Here is a 20,156-nt window from a genome sequence, read left to right on the forward strand (position 1 = left end):
TGCATTAGATGTTCGGTGAATTTAAGTGACGATTTTGGGAGTTCAGTTACAAAAAGAGGTTAAAGTAAGTAGTTATAGCATTGAAGGTAGAGAGTTGGCGTTATTGTGTGAGGCCAAACCATCACAGCTTATCACAGCTTATCACTTGTTTTTGGTGCAGTCCTCGGATGTGAATGAACTTACTCGGCACTCGCAGTTGGATGTTACAACTGTGAATTGACCCCTTGTACTCGCTAGATTCTCATCACCATCTCTTGTCTCCATTAAAACTCTACAGGTTGAGTTTGCAGATCGACAGATACGGGAACGGGACCGCTTCCATATTGCGACAGATACCTTCAAGTCTAGGGAGAGCCCGTCAGTTGCCATGAACACTAGACGTCACAGGAGCAAACCTGACGTCAGTACGGACAGCCTGGACCTGAGCGATGACGAGGAGGCGCTTCCACTGAACTCCACCAGGTACCGCAGCCAACTAAACAGATTCACGGGTTGGCCTGTTTGTCTTGTAGTTTTAGGTGACTTGTACTTTACTTTCAGCACTGGTATGTACACAATTGTATTGACGATTGTTGCGAAGAGACCTGTTTTTGGGTGGTCATCCCCAATTTTTCAGTGTTTTGGGACTTACCTGCTGGCAATCTTAAACTCTAACACTGGGACACTGCTAATGGTCTATGAATGTGCTCCGACCATTAATAGCATTTCAAAATTGTCTTTAAACTGTATTGGCACATTTAACTTTCCTATAACGCCATAGTGTAAGATACAGGAAGTACATCCATGGCGTGGACAGAAATGCCACTGTGTTCTGCAGCACCTATTGTACCATCCACCACAGTTGCAGCGAAACCACGTCCGCCACCGCCCCCCCCCCTCCCCCAGTGCCTAGGCCAAACACTTTAATTTATAACCTTAACTCTGTACCAGTTACAGACTCCACTCAAAGACTTCTTTTCATATTTAATAAACATCCAATCTAGTGGTGAATTTTAGATGTTTATTAAATACATTAAAATATATCTTTTTTTGGCCTGCCCAACCCCACTGGAGGCTTATTTGCTTTACTTCTCCAGCAACTGTCCAGCCGGTGCTTGGCCTGAATTAGGGTCGGAACAGGTGTGAAAATTGCTCTTAGACCAAGGATAGAGGCCTAGACATGGAGAGGTGATCAGAGGGTTTAGACCCAGGAAATTTACTTCAAAGATGCCTTCAATGAAGTAAATGTTAAGTTATACCTGCTAAGCCCCAGCTGTTTTACCCCTAGTCAGGCTAGCACCAAAACCAGTGAGAGGAAAGCTACCCAGAGGACTGATTTTAAGTGACCCAGAGGAGGTGAGTGCTCATTACCCTGGCCACACCTCTGGCTGGAACATGCCGGTTCTGCACAAGGAGAGAAGGGGTTACCAGAGTGAGCAGCCTGTGGCGTTGCTTGCAGTACGGCAAAGAAACTACTGAAAAAGTTCTATAGGGTCGCACCTGGGCATGTTTACCTTATTGGTTAGAGTCCGCCTGCAAGTCACCCCCTCCCACTAGCTGGTGCAAGACATAAATGTGGCATCCCAAGAAGCAGTCTACAGAACTCTTGTTGAACCTAATGAAGACCAGAGGAGGACTGGACCTGCTGCCAGGAGCCCTGAAAGACTGGAACTGAATCGTCTTGTACCCAGGACAAAAAAGTGGACTTCAAAGGTAAGTTGACCTGACCTCCTGTGTGACTTCATGCAGATAACAAGCTGCCTTATCCTTGAAGTAGCCAGTTGATCAGTGACAACTAGACCCGGATAGGACTTTGATGTTGGCCTCTGCCTGACAAACAGTCTCTAAATGCCCTCTCCTGTTATCCTGGAGGCCTTAGAAATGTACCCATGTGGTTGTTTGGGCATAAGAAAAAAGTTTAAAAACTTGAAAAAATATTTCCTCCACTAGCTTCAGGGAACCTGTGGGGAATTATATCTGACCGCAGTTCCATGGCTTTGGATTGAATTTTAGATTTGTTCCGGCTAAGGCTCCCCCCAAAAAATCTAATTCTGCTTTGGGACTTGGAAAATTTTCAGCAAGAAATCTTCAAAACTTAATACCTCCAAGTAAAGCAACTTGCTTTAAGTATCCAGCCATTGGTTCACTGCAGCGGCTACAATTTCAGCAGCATCCTGCTCAAGGAGGATTTTTCTTCTCAAACAGTGACAATGTACACTTTTTCTTTTTTTTTTTTTTTTTTCATTTTTTTTTTTTTCACTTTTACCGAGACCTATCCCACTTGTTTCTGACCAGGTCTTCATTGTGGTCGGCCTCAAATCACACCTAGGTCAATTGGTTATGCAATTTTATTGTATTGACTATTTCTGCTTTGTATGCACTGCTTAAATACTTTACCCATTGCATTTGATTGAAGCCTGAATGCATGTTATGAGGGATTGAGCCCAGATTTATTTAATTCAATTTGTGTGACGTCTAGCAGGTGGTGTGGCCTTATCTTTTGAAGTGGACACGTCTGTGAGAAGTTGGCCTGATGTATGATGTCACTAGTTCTAGTGTACACCTTATATCAGTCCAAATACCCTTATGGTGATTGGTTGTAAAGTCAACCTTATAGACCAGCTATCCTAGTGGTAGCATAGGCAAGAGCAGTCTTAGGCTAAACTCTGAATGGCATGTGAAGCCAGCTGTTATACCATATGTAATCCCTTGAATACCAAATGAAAGGACACCACAACAGATATATATATAAAATAAAGCGTATTTATTCTAGACAAACCCTCAGCACTCTTTATGAGATTAGAGGCAAGTACAACACAGTCTTATTCATGCATACATTAAGTCACACAGGTAAGTAATATAGTTAGGCCCTAGGGGACACACAAACCATATGATAAGTGGTATAAGGACCACTGTCACGGAAATAGGATAGGCCTAGGCCTAGGGAATCGCTGGGGCTACACTATACTACCAAAGGTTAGGAAGTGGGAGGCCCACGGGATTCAGGTGCAGAGTGGAAACACTCACGCGTAATGTGTATAATCGATAGAAATAGTACAGTTTTGAATTAAATAGATTTAGGACACTTCCGGAGTAGCTAGGAAGTCGAGACTGGAAAACTAGACACTAGGATAGTCACTACCCTGATGAGCATCGGAGTACCCAAGTTACCTAGCCCACAGGCTGCGGGTGCATAGGGGTGAAGTTGCGTCGGGTTTCGTCGTCGACTCCTATGGATGCCTGAAGAAAGATGCTGACAGGCAGTCAGTGAAGAGTGTCCGGTGGATCCCAAGGCTGGGATCAGGAAGGAAGGATACCTGCAAGTAGAGGGGACAGAGTCAAGGTCACTAGCCAGTGACCACGTGGAACCAGGAAGGAACCAGGCGATGTCGTGAAGATTGCAGGTGAAGGTGAAGATTGTCGCTGCAGCCACGAGGACCAGGGAACGTCGAGGACGACCAGGACCAGGAGGCGAGCTGTCGCACGAAGGCTCTTGCTGTCGGCGGCGTCGAAGTTGGACTAGGACTCACCAGGCCTTGGCAAGCAGAACCCACGAAGAACGGAGGACTTGCTTCTGGTGCAGACCAGGAAGGTCTGGGGTGCTTCTTCTTTGCAGAGAAGCGGGAGCCAGTCTGGAGGAGCCAAACCAGCGCAGAGGATTTCAGGATGCGTCGTCACAAAGGCCACTAGCCAGCGGGCCAGCAACCGGGCAGAAGGGCCCCACGCAGGACTCGTGGAGTGTGGGGGGCTGATCTTCAGTGCAGATGGTGCTTGGGGTTGGGGCTTCTCAATCCCCGGTGCACAACTTCGAGGGTGCCTCAGAAGCTGCGCTTGAAGATACTAGCCACTTTTCCCAGGTAGCCGGTCCCACGTCTCTCGTCGCCTCCACGGATCTCAGCACGGCTGTGGATGTGGATCAGGGTCGGAGAAGTCTGGAAGTCAAGGCTCTGGTCGGGCTCTGCAGTCGGTCCCTCGTAGAACTTCAGCAAAGCAAAGGGTAGTCTCTTAATGGTGCCTGTTTGCACAGGGTAGCCACTCCTTGGCCACAAGGGAGATTCTCCAGTCTTCTTCTTTCGTCGAATGTCGAAGGTCCAGAGTTTCTGTTCAAGTTGCAGGTTCAGGAAAATCTAAAGTCTTGAGGCCCAACTCCCACTTTTATACTAATCTGGGGGGCTGGGTTACCTGCTAGGTCTCGCCTTATGGGTGGGACCTGGGAGGGGGGTGGTTACACCCCCTTCCCTTTGTCCAGTTTCGCGCCAGGACTGGGGCTGGTGTGCCCCAGCACCGGTTTGAACTGGACTATGCACGGGACACCTTGTGTGCCCCAGGCATGTCTCATTCTATTCATCCCTCCCTGCCCCAATACACTAAGGCCTGTTTGGGGTGGTGCTAGCACTTCCCAAGGCAGGAAACCTATTGTCCAAGCCTCCCTTGCCGGGATCACTCCCAGCAGCAGGAGGTCAGACTCGTGTCTGTGGCAGCAGCATCCATTTTGTGATGCTGGGGCTCTGGTTAACTTTAACCGGGTAAGTAGGTTACAACATGTCTTCTCCCTCTAGAAGGGAGAGATAATATCCTCATCCCCAGAAATGGGATGGGGGTATTATTCTAAAGTGTTAGACACCTTACACGACATGTTTTGATAAAGCCAAACCATAGTTACCATAACCGTCTAAGATTATAAGGCACTTTAAGAGTATATGGTAGGCTATATCATAGAACAGCTATAAGGACATGGTTCCGAAAGCTGCAGACAGGCTCAGCTCATGCTAGAGCACCATCTCACATGTTACCAAGCACTCTGCCTCCAGGATTGTTAAGGCCTGCCATAGGAGTGGCTGATAGGTACACATGTGTCTATATGTAAGTTAGGTATAGGAATACTACACCTAAGCAAGGAGTGATTACACAACCTTGCCCCAGCTGAGTGATCAGCCAGTTGTGTCATAATGGAAGGCCAGGCCAGGGTTGGCACAATACATGCTGCAGCCCCTGGTAGGCCTAGGATACACCTATGCCCTGGGTACCTAAGGTACACTGTACAGGGGCCAATAAGGTGATCCTATCCAATTGGGTTATGCACCTAAAGTACATAGTATTAATTTAGAGAGAGAACAGCAGGGCTGTGGGTCTGATTAGCAGGCCCACAGCCACATCTAAGTCGAAAACCAGTAAAGCAAAAGCAAAAAGTGGGGGTGAACATAGAAAGCAGACCCTACTCTCCTACAACGTCCCCACCAAATAATTCACTTTCCTGCAAACCATGATTCTATTTATTTTGGCTCACTAGTCATTTTGCATGTTTGGGAAGGTGGGCTCTGTTGCACGCTGGGGCCATTCTGTTTCTAATTTTGTACAATTAGTCGTTCATAAAGTAGAAGTTGCAATTTCCTCCACATATCCTGTATTGCGAGTGTGTTGGTGGCCTGCATCAAGTAATACCATATCAATGGCGTTTTATCAAGTGCTGATTTTTGAAGTTATTTTAATCTGGCTCAATTTAAATTGTTAACCAGATTGCCACATGGAAAGGACAAATCAGCCACAATTCTCGTTCTATCAATGTTGATCGTAGTTGTCATGCTTTACTCAAGTTTATGGTTTGTAGCCGTCTTTTACAGAGAATGGAAAGGGTAAATCACGCCATTGTTTTCAGATGTCATGTTTTCCAGTTTTAATGGCACTAGCCCCCTCGTGCTATGTATGGCTCTCAGTTCCACAAGGTCCAAAATAGTGTACAGATCCATAATTTTCAATGTTAGCTGTTTTGTTGCCACAGGCTAAATAATTGGTGTTTAACATCTGGCTTTTCACATGTAGAGATTAACTTTATTGCAATTCCCTCCTCCACTTCTTTCAATGCCTAACAATTAAATTGACTATCTGAAACACCTAAAGGCCAGCTTACTTCCATATATGCTGAAAGGATCAAAGGCAAAATAGCAGATAAAATTCTAAAAACTCCTGATGGATGAAAAAAATGGCCTGGTTTTCTGGAACATCATAGACTTGTATAGTGTGCTGAATTATTGATAGGTCCTGACGAGAATATGGATCCAGCATTGGTAGGCAGGACTTTGTGAAACGTCAACTAAAGTCTATAGAAAAATAGAGTTGGTAATCTTTACTGCCATCATACGACGTGTGCTGAATGAATGGGATGGTACAAGCAACAAAAGTGCTCACTTCATTCCTCTTTACTTCATGATCTCAATACAAAGGAACAAGTTTTGCGAGCTGGCCGTTAGTTAACAGGTGAAACAGGCAAGGGACTGTAGAATGAGGAAGCATGCTTTTGAATTTGTGACCAAAACATCAGATGTTAAGCCAATAATAAATACTGATCATACCAAACTGCAATTCCTTTTGGTCTTGAGGACTCCCCAGATGAATATCTGGTGGCCATTGTCCATTTATTTGATACAGGTATTTATTCACACTTTAGTATTCACGTTTTTAAAGGTAAATGTGTCTTACATGAGACAAATGTTTATTATATCATGACTTTTTGTGAGTTCGGTCAGTACTTTGCTACTTCACAAGGTCTATCAGTTGGATGTAAAGATTAAGATGCATCTGTCTTAGAACTCAGTGGAAAAGAAACTTAAGTGAGGAAACTAGACTGGGATACTTTCTCAAACCTTGGTGAAAAGTGTTTCTGTGCCTGTTAGGTTTTGCTTTTGGCTGTGTTGAGAAGGAAGTACAGCATCATGTTGTCAATATGTCCCAAAATATAAAGAGTTAGATTGATAACCCTCAATAGGTGTCTTCGACTATTTAGGACCATCATGGTCTCGACCATTCACCATCCAAACAGCCATACTTGGGCATCTGAGATTCCTTCACTATATAATTTTCTAAGTAAATTAAAGATGAGCCTTCTTCTAAATTAATATACCTGTCAGTTACCGACTGAAAAGGTAGAGGTAGTTGAGGTGGGTACATCTTACTGCAAATTCCTTACCTTGACCGTGTGAATCTCTCCAGGTGCCAGACTAGAGCCAGAAACTCCTGTATTAGTTCCTGCCTGCCGGATGGTGTTGACATCTGTTAAGATTCCATCCTGCTTCTAGACATGACAAAATTGAGGCGCACATACACGAGATCCGGCATGCTGACATTCATTTTTCTTATGCTGTGCTCATAGATGCCGACTCAGTTTTGCTCCCACCATTTGTACTGAAGTTTCTTTCAAAACGTTCTTGTCGCTTTCCATTTATGTCTCACATTCCACCAAAATACAGAATTCATGCCAGGTCTCCCATGTTCCTCAACATCTAGCTTTGTTGTTCTGCACCAAATGACTCCAACTTTTGCGACAGATGTTCTCTGATGCATACAAAGGCCATCCTGGATGGGGAACTCAGTCTGTGACTGAACATAAGTAACAAAGCAGTACAAAAGGGGGTGGTGATGGACGGAGCATCAGAACCAATCAAACACTCACACCCAGTCAACAGATCTGGGTTTGATCACTTACCGTTCTTTAGCCCACTTTGCCACCCCAGTTCAGACATGGCCATATGCAAATCAGTCTGACCCTGTGCCTCGTGGGAACAGTCCAGCCCGAACTGCCAAGCCATGCCTTCCCTGGACCGGAAACAAGCATCCTAGGACCGGTTTCTGGCATTTCAGCCGTCTTCAGCCAGGCTTGCTTGAATCCAGTGGCAAAGTGAGCAAGGGACTCACGTCTGAGCATACCCTGCCAACTTATGGCGAACAAAGCAGTACAAAAGGGGGTGGTGATGGACGGAGCATCAGAACCAATCAAACACTCACACCCAGTCAACAGATCTGGGTTTGATCCATCACCGTTCTTTAGCCCACTCTGCCACCCCAGTTCAGACATGGCCATATGCAAATCAGTCTGACCCTGTGCCTCATGGGAACAGTCCAGCCCGAACTGCCAAGCCATGCCTTCCCTGGACCGGAAACAAGCTTCCTAGGACCGGTTTCTGGCATTTCAGCCGTCTTCAGCCAGGCTTGCTTGAATCCAGTGGCAAAGTGAGCAAGGGACTCACGTCTGAGCATACTCTGCCAACTTATGGCGAACAAAGCAGTACTAAGGGAACATAAGTAACAGGTACATCCCTGTGCCAAGTCGCAAGGCTGCTCCTTTTTAGCTCTTCATGTCATTCAAAAGTGAGGTAGAGGGACAAGTCCAAGAATACGCACTAGAAGTTCAAGCGAAACTCTTAAACATCTAGGTATTCAAGGAAGAGTTCTTGTAATGGACTCTCAAAAGACCCTACTTTGGCTTCGATGTCTGATTAAAGAGTTGATGTGCCCAGAGTTCTCAAGTCCATTTTCTACTCTGTGACAAATAGCAGCCTTAAACGGAGCCATGCTGCAACTCTTGAAGGTGCTTTGGAATGCCTCTGGTGTGCCTCTATGCCCCAGGCATCCATCTGGATCTCCATTTGGGATTCCATTGACATTTTGCCCACCCACACCAACTTATCCTTGATTAAGTCAGTCTGAACTTTGCTGTCCCTCAACTCCTTCACCTCAGGCTCTACTGGTTGTTCCCATTTCAACACAGCTCCAAGCTACAGAGGCGCTGGTAGCTCAGAGTCTGTATCTGACTTTGTGTGGGGTGCTCCATTGGCGCTCAATATTATCAATGTAAATGTAAATTGATACTTGTATAGCGCACTACTCACCCGCAAGGGTCTCAAGGCGCTTGTACGAATACCGCTGTGGAACCCATCCTGGCTTTCCATGTGAGGCGTCCACTCCTGGGCACCCCCAAGGTGGAGGCCAGGCATCCTTAGCGTTGTGGGGGCCGTTGTGGAGATTAAGCAAGCTATTGCCCAGAGTTGCAGAGTGGGACTCCATGATTGGAATGGCACCGAGGCGAGAATTATCAGGTCCGTGGAATTTTGAGCCCAAGACCCGCCGAGGCGGGGAATTGAACCCTGGTCCCGGGCTAGATCTCTGCATCAGGGTCTGCCGCTCTAATCATTGAGCCACACTTCTCCACAATGTCCAACCTCAGTTTGAGTAGGACTGTCGTCCTCTCCCTTGCCTTGGAGGCAATATTTCAGGGGAATTGAAGCCCTTTTGGGCTCAGATTCTGAAACTCTTCAAGCGCTTGCACCTGTTCCCCATAATGAAAATGAGGACTACTTGCTCCCTTCTCATTGTACTAGTTGTTGGTGTGAGAAGTTGGCCTGATATATGATGTCACTAATTCTAGTGTACACCTTGTATCAGTCCAAACAACCCTTATGGTGATTGGTTGTAAAGTCAACCTTATAGACCAGCTATCCTAGTGGTAGCATGGACAAGAGCAGTCTTAGGCTAAACTCTGAATGGCATGTGAAGCCAGCTGTTATACCATATGTAATCCCTTGAATACCAAATGAAAGGACACCACAACAGATATATATATAAAATAAAGTGTATTTATTCTAGTCAAACCCTCAGCACTCTTTATGAGATTCGAGGGAAGTACAACACAGTCTTATTCAAGCATACATTAAGTCACACAGGTAAGTAATACAGTTAGGCCCTAGGGGCCACGCAAACCATATACTAAGTAAGTGGTATAAGGACCACTGTCACGGAAATAGGATAGGCCTAGGCCTAGGGAATCGCTGGGGCTACACTATACTACCCAAGGTTAGGAAGTGGGAGGCCCACGGGATTCAGGTGCAGAGTGGAAACACTCACGCGTAATGCGTATAATCGATAGAAATAGTACAGTTTAGGATTAATAAGATTTAGGACACTTCTGGAGTAGCTAGGAAGTCGAGACTTGAGAACTAGACACTAGGATAGTCAATACCCTGATGAGCACCGGAGTACCCAAGTTACCTAGCCCACGGGCTGCGGGTGCATAGGTGTGAACTTGCGTCGGGTTTCGTCGTCGACTCCTATGGATGCCTGAAGGAAAGATGCTGACAGGAAGAAGGAAGGATACCTGCAAGCAGAAGGGACAGAGTCTGGGTCACTAGCCAGTGACCACGTGGAACCAGGAAGGAACCAGGTGATGTCGGGAGATTGCAGGTGAAGAGGTGAAGCTTGTCGCAGCAGCCACGGGTACCAGGAGACTTCGAGGACGACCAGGACCAGGAGGCGAGCTGTCCCACGAAGGCTCGTGCTGTCGGCGGCATCGAAGTCAAACTAGGACTCACCAAGCCTTGGCAAGCGGAACCCACGAAGAATGGAGGACTTGCTTCTGGTGCAGACCAGGAAGGTCTGGGGTGCTTCTCTTTTACAGAGGAGCAGGAGCCAGTCTTGAGGAGCCAAACCAGCAGTGGAAAATTGAAGGTGTCGTCGCAAAGGTTACTAGCCAACGGGCAAGCAACCGGACAGACGGGCAAAGCAGGAAAATGCAGAAGGGCCCCACGCAGGACTCGTGGAGTGTGGGGGCTGATCTTCGGTGCAGATGGTGCTTGGGGTTGGGGCTTCTCAATCCCCGGTGCACAACCTCGAGGGTGCCTCAGAAGCTGCGCTGGAAGATACTCGCCACTTTTCCCAGGTAGCCGGTCTCTCGTTGCCTCCACGGATCTCAGCTCGGCTGTGGATGTGGATCAGGGTCGGAGAAGTCTGGAAGTCGAGGCTCTGGTCAGGCTCTGCAGTTGGTCCCTCGTAGAACTTCAGCAAAGCAAAGGGTAAGTAAGTCTCTTGATGGTGCCTGTTCGCACAGGGTGACCACTCCTTGGCCACAAGGGAGATTCTTCATTCTTCTTCTTTCGTCGAATGTCGAAGGTCCAGAGTTTCTGTTCAAGTTGCAGGTTCAGGATAATCTAATTTAGCAGGGCCCAACTAGCTACTATTATACTGGGCTAGTGGGCTGGGCTACCTGCAAGGTCCCTCCTATGGGTGGGACCAGGAAGGGGGGTGGCTACACCCCCTTTCCTTTGTCCAGTTTCGCGCCAGAGCTGGGGCTGGAGTGCCCCAGCACCGGTTTGAACTGGACTATGCATGGAGCACCTTGTGTGCCCCAGGCATGTCTCATTCCTTTCAGCCCTCCCTGCCCCAATACACTAAAGTCTGTCTGGGGAGGTGCTAACACCTCCCCAAGCAGGAAACCTATTGTCCAGGCCTCCCTGGCTGGGAGGGCTCCCAGCTGCAGGAGGTCAGACTCATGTCTGTGGCAGCAGCATCCATTTTGTGATGCTGAGGCTTTGGTTAGAGTTAAACAGCAAAGTAGGATTTTAACATGTCTCTCCCTCTAGAAGGGGGGAATAATATCCTCATCACCAGAAATGGTATGGGGATATTATTCCAAAGTGTTAGACACCTTACACGACATGTTTTGATAAAGCCAAACCATAGTTACCATAACCGTCTAAGATTATAAGGCACTTTAAGAGTATATGGTAGGCTATATCATAGAACAGCTATAAGGACATGGTTCCGAAAGCTGTAGACCGGCTCAGCTCATGCTAGAGCACCATCTCACATGTTACCAAGCACTCTGCCTCCAGGATTGTTAAGGCCTGCCATAGGAGTGGCTGATAGGTACACATGTCTTTTTTAAGGGTAGATATAGGTATACTATATCTAAGCAAGGGGTGATTACACGACCTTGCCCCAGCTGAGTGATCAGCCAGTTGTGTCTGATTAGAAGGCCAGGCCAGGGGTGGCATAATACATGCTGCAGCCCCTGGGAGGCCTAGGGTACACCTATGCCCTGGGTACCTAGGGTACACTGTACAGGGTCCAGTAAGGTGATCCTTACCAATTGGGTATGTACCTAGGGTACATGGAGTCCATTTTAGAGAGAGAGCAGACAGCCTGAGACCCTGAATGGCAGGATCTCAGGTCAACTAAGTCGAAAAACCAGCTAGACACTAGGCAAAAAGTTGGGGGTAACCATAGTCAGATATCCACCTTCCTACAGTTGGAATCTGGGGGAGGGGGGGTGGGGTGGGGGAGGTTGGCGATCGGCAATCACAATCCTTTTGAGGCACAAGCAGACTTCAAATTAACCTGTACTCAATCCTCCGATACCTCTGAGGCAATGTGTAAAGTATTTATGCTGCACTTCAAATTGTAGTAAAGTGAAAATACAACACAAAGTTTCAACACCAATTTAGAAAAATAAAGTAACTTTTAATAAATAAAATAAGACAAAAATGACACATTTAATCAGTATTACCAGAGTTGTGCAATTGTAAAGGTTTCAGTGAAAGTAACTCCCAAGAAGCACAAATCTGTGTATAGCTGGTTGTTCCGTACCGGGATAAAGTAATACGTTCAGGCCAACAGTGTAGACATACTCGCCAGGTGCTATGTTAATCATTAGTGTCTACCCCCACAGGTGGAATAGGGTATTTGCCACCTTTGCTGTTTATTTCACAGGTCCCGAAAAAAGTCTTGCATGATCAAGCGTAGCTTGTCTTTGTCGCCTCAGATTGGACTTAGAGAGTGTGGTACCACTGAGCATCTGTCCTCCAGTTTGACTTCTCTATGAATGCTTGCTATTCCAGCAATGGGGCACAGTGCTTAACGTAAACTGTCACAATCTATTCTGTGTGGAGATTGAATGTAACCAGCAGAAAGATTTTGATCTTCCCTCGGAGTTGTGCATGTCATTCTGTTGGTCCACCTCTTTCCATCGAGTACATTTGTCCCGGCCTACTGGCCAACTTTTGTTGCTTGGTGCGAAGATGCAGATTCACTCTCCAGATAAAGCTCACTGATGTCACTTACCCACCCTTTCAGCCTTTCTTAGCTTGCCTGATCACGTTCATTATTAACTGATGAATTTATCTAATGGAGACTTCTAGCTGCATATTACTTGTATGCAAGATTTTCAAGCAGTGTCCCTGCGTGCCAGTAGGTGGGGGTCACTCTGCTCCAGATTAGTGCTGTCAGTGAGGTGTGTGGTACCTATATAGGTGCCACATCGGTGCACTGATGTCAGTGTTTTCCGCACCAGATAGCACGAATTCTGAGCTACCCCTCAATAATTTTTTGACTGTCTTTTGAGAACTTTTTCCCCCAGTGTGAGGATATGTCACCCAACAAACCGGCTGTTTCAAAACATGTAGGGTCTTGTCACAGAATAATGTCGGTGACAGACCTCTTGGTGTGTTTGTGTTGCTTGGAGCGAGACTACTCCAAGACCTGCTAGGACTGCTGCATCATGTATCTCAAGACGATGAGGGAGTGCTCCCTTGAGCTCCTCGCCACCCGGCATCAGTTGTCTGACGTTGGAGGTCCTGATCACGTGGATGATCCCGGGTCTGCTGACCGAGCCCTTCCTGACAGTCATCACTTTAAAAATCAGGTAAGTCCCACACACAAGTCGAAGAGGTCTTAGACTTTGCTATGTTTGTCGAAGTCTTCTGACGAGACGTGAGCATCAGCACTCAGGCACTCCAAAAGTCTGTTGAACATGAACACCAGTCTGTGCTGCGCTTCCCTGATTTTGCCAGAGCCACCCTACCCAGCTGTAAGTGTTTTATGATGAAATGCTCCCCATGTTTGAATGGTGAGGCCCCTTCTAAACCCACGCTGACTGGTTTGCCCTCTGCAGAATTCGGTCCCCATGGATCTCTGCTGAATTTTGAGTAGAGCCGCCCGCGAAACCAAGACATTCCTCTGTGCCTGCTCCAGTGCTGATGCCACTGGTTCCCCTAGGCAGTGCGCCATATTTTTTGTAATTTTTTTTTTTACTCCGAATATTTCAGCCTCGATCTTGGATTTCAATGAGTCTGACTCTGAGGCTGTTGGCCCTCATGGCCTCCTGCTTGTTACTCATGCCAGTTGGCTCTGCAGTGGGACCTAAAGGCCCATTAGGCACAGCATCAGGGGAATGTCTCTGACATGGTCCAGATCATGGAGGGAACTGCAAAAGACCTGCAGTGGTTCCCTTCCTCAATCAGAACTGACTGTAGTGACAGATATGTCACTCCTAGGATAGGGCAGCCATGTGGGAGAGGTGGAGATCAGAGAACTGTGGTCAGGCCTGAGCTCTAAATCAACCTGATGTGCTTCCGGCGATTTGATCGACATTGACATTGAAAGCCTTTCTTCCTTTGATCAGAGTAAGGCTGGTGCAGGTGTTCATGGGCAACACCACTGTTGTGTGGTACTGCAACAAACTTGGCGGGGTGGGTGTCGTGGACCCTGTGTCAAGAGGCCCTGTGTTCTGGACATGGCTGGATGGCCAGGGCATTTCTCCGGTGGTTCAACAACTGGTGGGCTCTCTGAATGCCAGAGCCGAAAAAACTCAGCCGAAGATGCTTAGCGGATCACAAATGGTGTCTCCATCGGGTCTTTCAGCTGTGGGGAGCTGGTTGGATCGGTTCGCCACTGCAGAGAATGTGTACTGTTAGCAGTTTTGCATGCTTGTAAGGAAACCAGCTTTTTGCAGCATCCTCTCCCATTTTGATTACTAGGTGCTGGTGTGATAGCTCTGAAATACTCTGAACCCTGGTAAACAGGACTCTGTGAATGTGCTTTCACCCTTAAAATGGTGTATGTTTAAATGACTAGTCCCAAATTGGCATAAAGACTTACCTGTAAGTCCCTAGTATATTTCATTTCATTTGATCTTTATTTCGACATTTTTTCAGTCATAAAAGTATATGGTACCAGGGATACTTGGACTGTAGTTTGAGGTTTTTCACTTGGACTGAAGCACTAGTTGTGCTCCCTCCAGTACAACCAGGTAAAACCATGGCTCCAAGTCCGCCACTGCAGATGAGAAGGGAGTTTTAAAACTGCCATCTCAACTTTTCAGTTTAAAGTAATGGTGAAGCTACGTCACCCCTATTGCACACATAACAAGCTCTAAGGCCAGCTGCTCTGTTAAAAAGTGAAACCTGTACTTTTACATGTTCCAGCAGTAAAAATACTAAATTGTCGTTTTTACTTTGAAAAGGCTGGTGGCCCTATTGGCAAGTACAGAGTTACAGGCTGACACCCCAGCCCTGCTTACTTCAGAATGGGACTCCCAAGGTTGATAATATTTGCTATCAAAATAACCAGTGCATTAAATCCCCTTTAATCGTTTTATCAAATTGATGTCACTGGTGGAAAAAGGGGACCTTTAGAAGTTGCTACTTTAGTTGCCCAAGGTTTCCTAGTGTACGTTTACTGATGTACACAGGGCTTGTCCTGCAGGCAGCTTTCTCTGATTCTGGGGCAGAGTGCGAATGACTCCCAAGAAAGGACACTAGGGGTCTGCATGGGCGAGAGGTGCAGGAAGCCTCAAGGGTCCTAGCCTAAAAACCGAGCTTCAAAGTAGAAGTCACCTTTGAAGGGCAAATGGGTAACACTTAGGAGAGGGGCACTCTATTGTTTAGGCAGACAGGGTAGCACTGGGGACAGGAGAGGAGAAGCTAATTGTCTAGCCGTTTTTTTCATGGGCATGTAGCCCTTTGGTAAGTACCCCTTAAGGCGTGGGCTAAGGAGTTTAGAGTGTCACCATGTTGAAAGTGGGCAGAATGGTCCATCCTGGGATAGCCAGATGCCACACTTCTCCGGAAGTGGTCATCAGGATAGAGGGAACCTGGTAGCCCATTGGCTACCAATCACATCCTACCCTGAGGGCATATTCTGATGATAAATAGGGCACTTCTGGCACCCACAATTGAGATCTCTACTGACTGGAAGAAGGGCAGAGAAGTAGGACTGCCATGCTGCACTGTGGAACCGGCAAAGAGGCTACACCATTATGGACTGCGTCTGCTGCATCTTGTGGCTAACGAGAGAAGGAACTGTGCCTCCTGTGTCATGCTTGGTGAGATGTAGTCTCCAGAGCCCAGCAAAAGCCAGAGACTCCAAGGGTCAGTCGGCTCTCCCCCTATTCGCTGTACAGGGCCACACAGAGCAAAAAAGCCTCCTGTAGCAAATTGGTTGCTCAGATCGCCGGATCATCACTCCTTGCCACTGTGAAGCACTCAGAACCAGGACCCTTCGCTCAAAGTTGCACTAGAGCCTACTGGAACGGGGAGAGCCGTCTGAGTACCTCTTGGTCACCCAAAAAGCACTTTATCACCCAAGGAAGGGTCCTGCTGTAACCGTGACACCGGATAGCTGGTAGTCCAGTGCTACTAGCCTTCTGCCAGCCTGGAGGGGACTTCATGAGATGTTGACCCTGTGACCAGGGCCAACTCACCGAGCTCAGGGACCAAGGTTTAGTTGCAGCAAGACCCCCAACGACCGTATCACATCCACAGCATTCTTGGAGCATCTTCAGCATCCTTCATCCCTTGCATCAGGACCACTCTAATCCATTGCAACACGGGTAAAGTGACTGGAACTGCTTGAAATCTGTTTATTCAATAGAGGTTATTGTTTTTGAGGACCTTGCTGGACATCTGAATAGCTCCCTGCCGTGGTAACCCCAAGTAACTGTACTCTACCGCATTGACACTTGCCCAAGTTTTCCGTAGAAAAGGTTTCTAAGGGACAAATTAGTTGAATTTACTATTGCTGGTTTGCGGTTTAGTGAAATGCTTTAATTTATTATTTCTTGAATATTAATTTTTCTCCGGAATCCTCTGGTCTTTTTCATTGTGTAGTCTAAATTTATATAAAAATGCAGTCGATTTTTATAAATTGGTGGCATGTTTCTTGAGGGTCATATCAATTTCTTCTAAAATATTTTTGGTGCTTTTGAAATGCTTTACTCTTGTTCTACTGTGTAAGGCGTGCTTTTCAATACCAGAGCTACCCAGGATTGGGATCAGAGTTTGACAGACAAAATCTACTAGACCTAACTGGGCTGGGAAGTATTACACGTTGAGGTCTCACACCCACACCATAGAATACACCACATTTCCTCACAGCGCTGATGTTTCCAAGGTGACTGTAGCTCTTAGGTATTTTTCTTGTCGAGTGGAGCTCCAGCTTCCTCCTACGCCTTTCCGTCAATAGCACTTATACCCAGAGTTCTCAAGAAGATGAGCAACAATCTGACCCAAATCTTCCCTGTGGCTCCAAATTGGGCACGAAGAGTCTGGCATCCCGAGCTGTTGAGCATGACCATCAGTCCTCCAGTCAGGCTGCCTCTTCGAGAGGATCTTCTGTCTCAGCAAGAAGGGAAGGGGCCTGCACCCAAAGCTGCACACCCTCCACCTTCATGCATGGATATTGAGTGGCAACAGCTGACACTTTTGACCTTCCTCCCGAAGTCTGTAATCCCGCTTCTGGCAGCCAGGCGTTCCTCTACCAAGACTGGTTTATGCCTGCCGGTGGGATAAATTTGTGTCATGGTGTGCTTCCCACAAGGTTGACCCTACTTGACCCTACTTTATTCAAGGTTCTCTTTTTTGCTTTATCTTTAGCCCAGCAGGGCTCTGGGCACAGTTAAAGGTTATCCGCTGCCATCTCTGCATTTGTGCAAGTTGCCGGTCCAACCTACTCTCTAAGTTACCTGTTGTGGCTACGTTCCTTAAAGGCCTGCCTCATATGTTTCCCCTTATGCCATTTATCATACCTGTGTGACCTCAACTTTGTCCACATCTTTCTCATGTGAGCACCATTTGAGCCTCTGCATAATTGCCCTCTTAGGCTATTGACTATCAAAACTGCCTTTTTAGTGACCATCACATCAGGACGGAAGGGTCAGTTAACTGCGGGCGTACACCTTCCTTATACCACCTTAACTGGACAAGCTGATACTCCAGACACGTGCCTCCTTCCGAAGGTTGGGACTCACTACCATATAGGCCAGAATATCAATCTGCCTACCTTCTTTGATCTACCTCATCCCTCCAAAGAGGAGGAGATACTCCACTTCCTGGACCCAAAGGAGCAAGGTCGTTCTATCTTGACAGCACAAGAGATTTCCGGGTGTACGATCAAGTCTACGTGGGTTATGTAGGAGCTAAAAAAGGGAAGGTGTTGCAGAAACTAACCATTGCGAGATGGATCGTTCTCTGCATTAAGATCTGCTATGCATTAGCCAAGAAGAAACACTCAGGCTCACTCCACTAGAGCCAATGCTGTGCCCATTTTGTTAGTGTATAGTTCTCCAGTCATGGACATCTGTTAGGCAGCAACATGGGCTTCACTTCACACATTCACCAAGCACTACTGCCTGGAAAGTCAAGTCCATTGTGATGGGCACTGTGCCCGTTCGATCCTGCAGTACTTTCTAATTTAATTGGTTTCGCAGGCGCACCTCTGGGGAGTTATTATTTGGGCATCTATTCTAAAGTAATTCTGCGGCTAGAAGTCTCTATTGAATGACATGTTATTTAACTTTGCTAACTCCTTATCTGGTAGACTGTCTATCCGCAGATTCATTACCAATCCTCACTGCTCTGCCAACCTATTACGGTTCAAGGGACAGTGCAGTGGCAGGGGTTGAGGGGCAGGCCCTGTCGGGAGGCGATCAAACTGAGGGTCAGAGGGAGGAGTGGTTGACTCCACGGAGGCCGGCACTGAAGGGGAGTTGCCTGGGAGCGGCGCCACAGGCCCCAGGTAAGACGCTAAACTCCCTGCCCCTGCCTGGGGATGGGGGTCTAATCTTGCTTGTCACCTCATGTGAACTTGCTGGTGGATGAGTTGCTGATCGGAAGCCACACTCTCCCAGCGTACGACCATCCCGAGACCCACGCCTGCAGCTGGACAGGAGGCAGATTGCTTAGCGAAACGGGTGAGTACACCTGTCTAGGCCCCGTGATGGCTGCTCACCGGGTACTGCCCCCGGTCCCACTTGTGGGTGCCCTACTCACCTCAAACTCCAGAGTTACTCCTCCACCGGCAAGCACATAAAACACCACCGGCCACTAGAGCTGTTCTGGAGCTTCTGGGTACAAGCCTACATGTAAAAGCACACATCTCATAAATAGAGCAAAGATGTAACCAGACAGCTGGACTACAGTATCCCTCAACAACAAACCCCTTAGTCCTTAAAGAACATGCTACAGGATCTCAATGAGCGAGGCGGCAGAGCTAGCCAAATCCTACAGCCCGCCATCTAAGAGGCATAACCCCTCATAAAAAAATACCGGTCATCATGAAACTAAGAAACCCCACACCACCTCCAACGACCAGACCACCATCGCACCTCGACAATATCCCTTTGACCTCCCCACAAAATCATACCAACCGTAGAGACCAAATGCATGCTCATAAACTGCAGATTGGCAACCCGATATGCAACAGGATTAGCAGAAACAATCCAAAACCACAACGTTGATATTGCAATCCTTACAGAAACATGGCTAAATGATTCTCCCTGTCCGACATGCTAGTTCGACTAGGATTCTCGATCATCAGGAAGGTCAAGAAGGACATCAACAGTAGAGGCATCGCCATTATCCATAAAAAACACATCAACATAAGTGAAGCAAACACCTTCTCCTGCAATTCATTCGAACGTCTCAGCTCCACAATAAGGATGAAAGGCAACACAACAATGAACCGTCTCCTCCTTTACCACCCACTGGGCAACACACCATCTTTTGGCGATCACCTAACCGATTTGATTCCACACTGCTCACTCTCACGATCCCACATCATCCTAGGCGACCTCAGCCTTCAATGGAACAACAAAAGCAACACCTTAATCCAATCTCTCAACGACCTACTAATCAGCAACAACCTCTACCAGGATTGCAAAGGTAGCACCCACACCAAAGGCACTGCCCTGGGCGCCATCATAGCTCAGGAAGCTATATTAACATCCTCACCTGTCGATTGATCAGATACTCTTATTCCACCTCAACAATGAATCTCCCCTTCCAACTCCGACACAAAAGGCTCTCCAATGGAAGAGAAACATAAGACTTGTTCATCTACCAGACCTTGAAGATGAAATGGTGTCTCTACTGTCCCCTCATCAGAAAACCTCAACAGAATTCACCACCCACTACAACTCAGGAATGTCCTCCATCCTGGACCAAGAAGCACCCCTGAAACTGAAAAAGGTGAGAAACACTCCCTCAAATCCTGTTCAACAAAGACCTCAACACAGAAAGACGGAAGCTCAGAGCAGCTGAAGGACTCTGCCGAACAAACTCATCCACAGGCCACCTGGAACAGCTCCAGCGGGAGACTACAAAAAACAGTGAATGAAAAAGCCTCCTTCAACGTTCTAGATACGGCCAAAAACGCCCAAAAGAGCTTTTTAACATATCTCCAAGCCAGCCATAAAAAAACCCTCATATCTAAAGAATGATGCAAGTAATCTGCTACCTTCAATGATAAAATCATAAAAATAGAACTCTACCTTAAGCACAACCAGCCCTTAAATGGGG

General features: G+C 47.1%; 1 protein-coding gene across 11 annotated transcripts in view; it reads left to right on the plus strand.

Moving 5' to 3' along the window:
- The window catches only part of NUMA1 (nuclear mitotic apparatus protein 1), a 734,824-nt gene that overhangs the window by 466,572 nt on the left and 248,096 nt on the right, over positions 1-20,156 (plus strand). For all 11 annotated transcript variants that reach the window (XM_085623424.1, XM_085623417.1, XM_085623420.1 and 8 more), the window contains one exon: positions 278-462. In XM_085623424.1, coding sequence (XP_085479550.1) covers positions 278-462 — 185 coding nt within the window. The remainder of the gene's footprint in view (positions 1-277; positions 463-20,156) is intronic.

Source organism: Triturus cristatus, chromosome 8, assembly GCF_964204655.1.
Source record: "Triturus cristatus chromosome 8, aTriCri1.1, whole genome shotgun sequence".
Classification (NCBI taxonomy): Eukaryota; Metazoa; Chordata; class Amphibia; order Caudata; family Salamandridae; genus Triturus; species Triturus cristatus.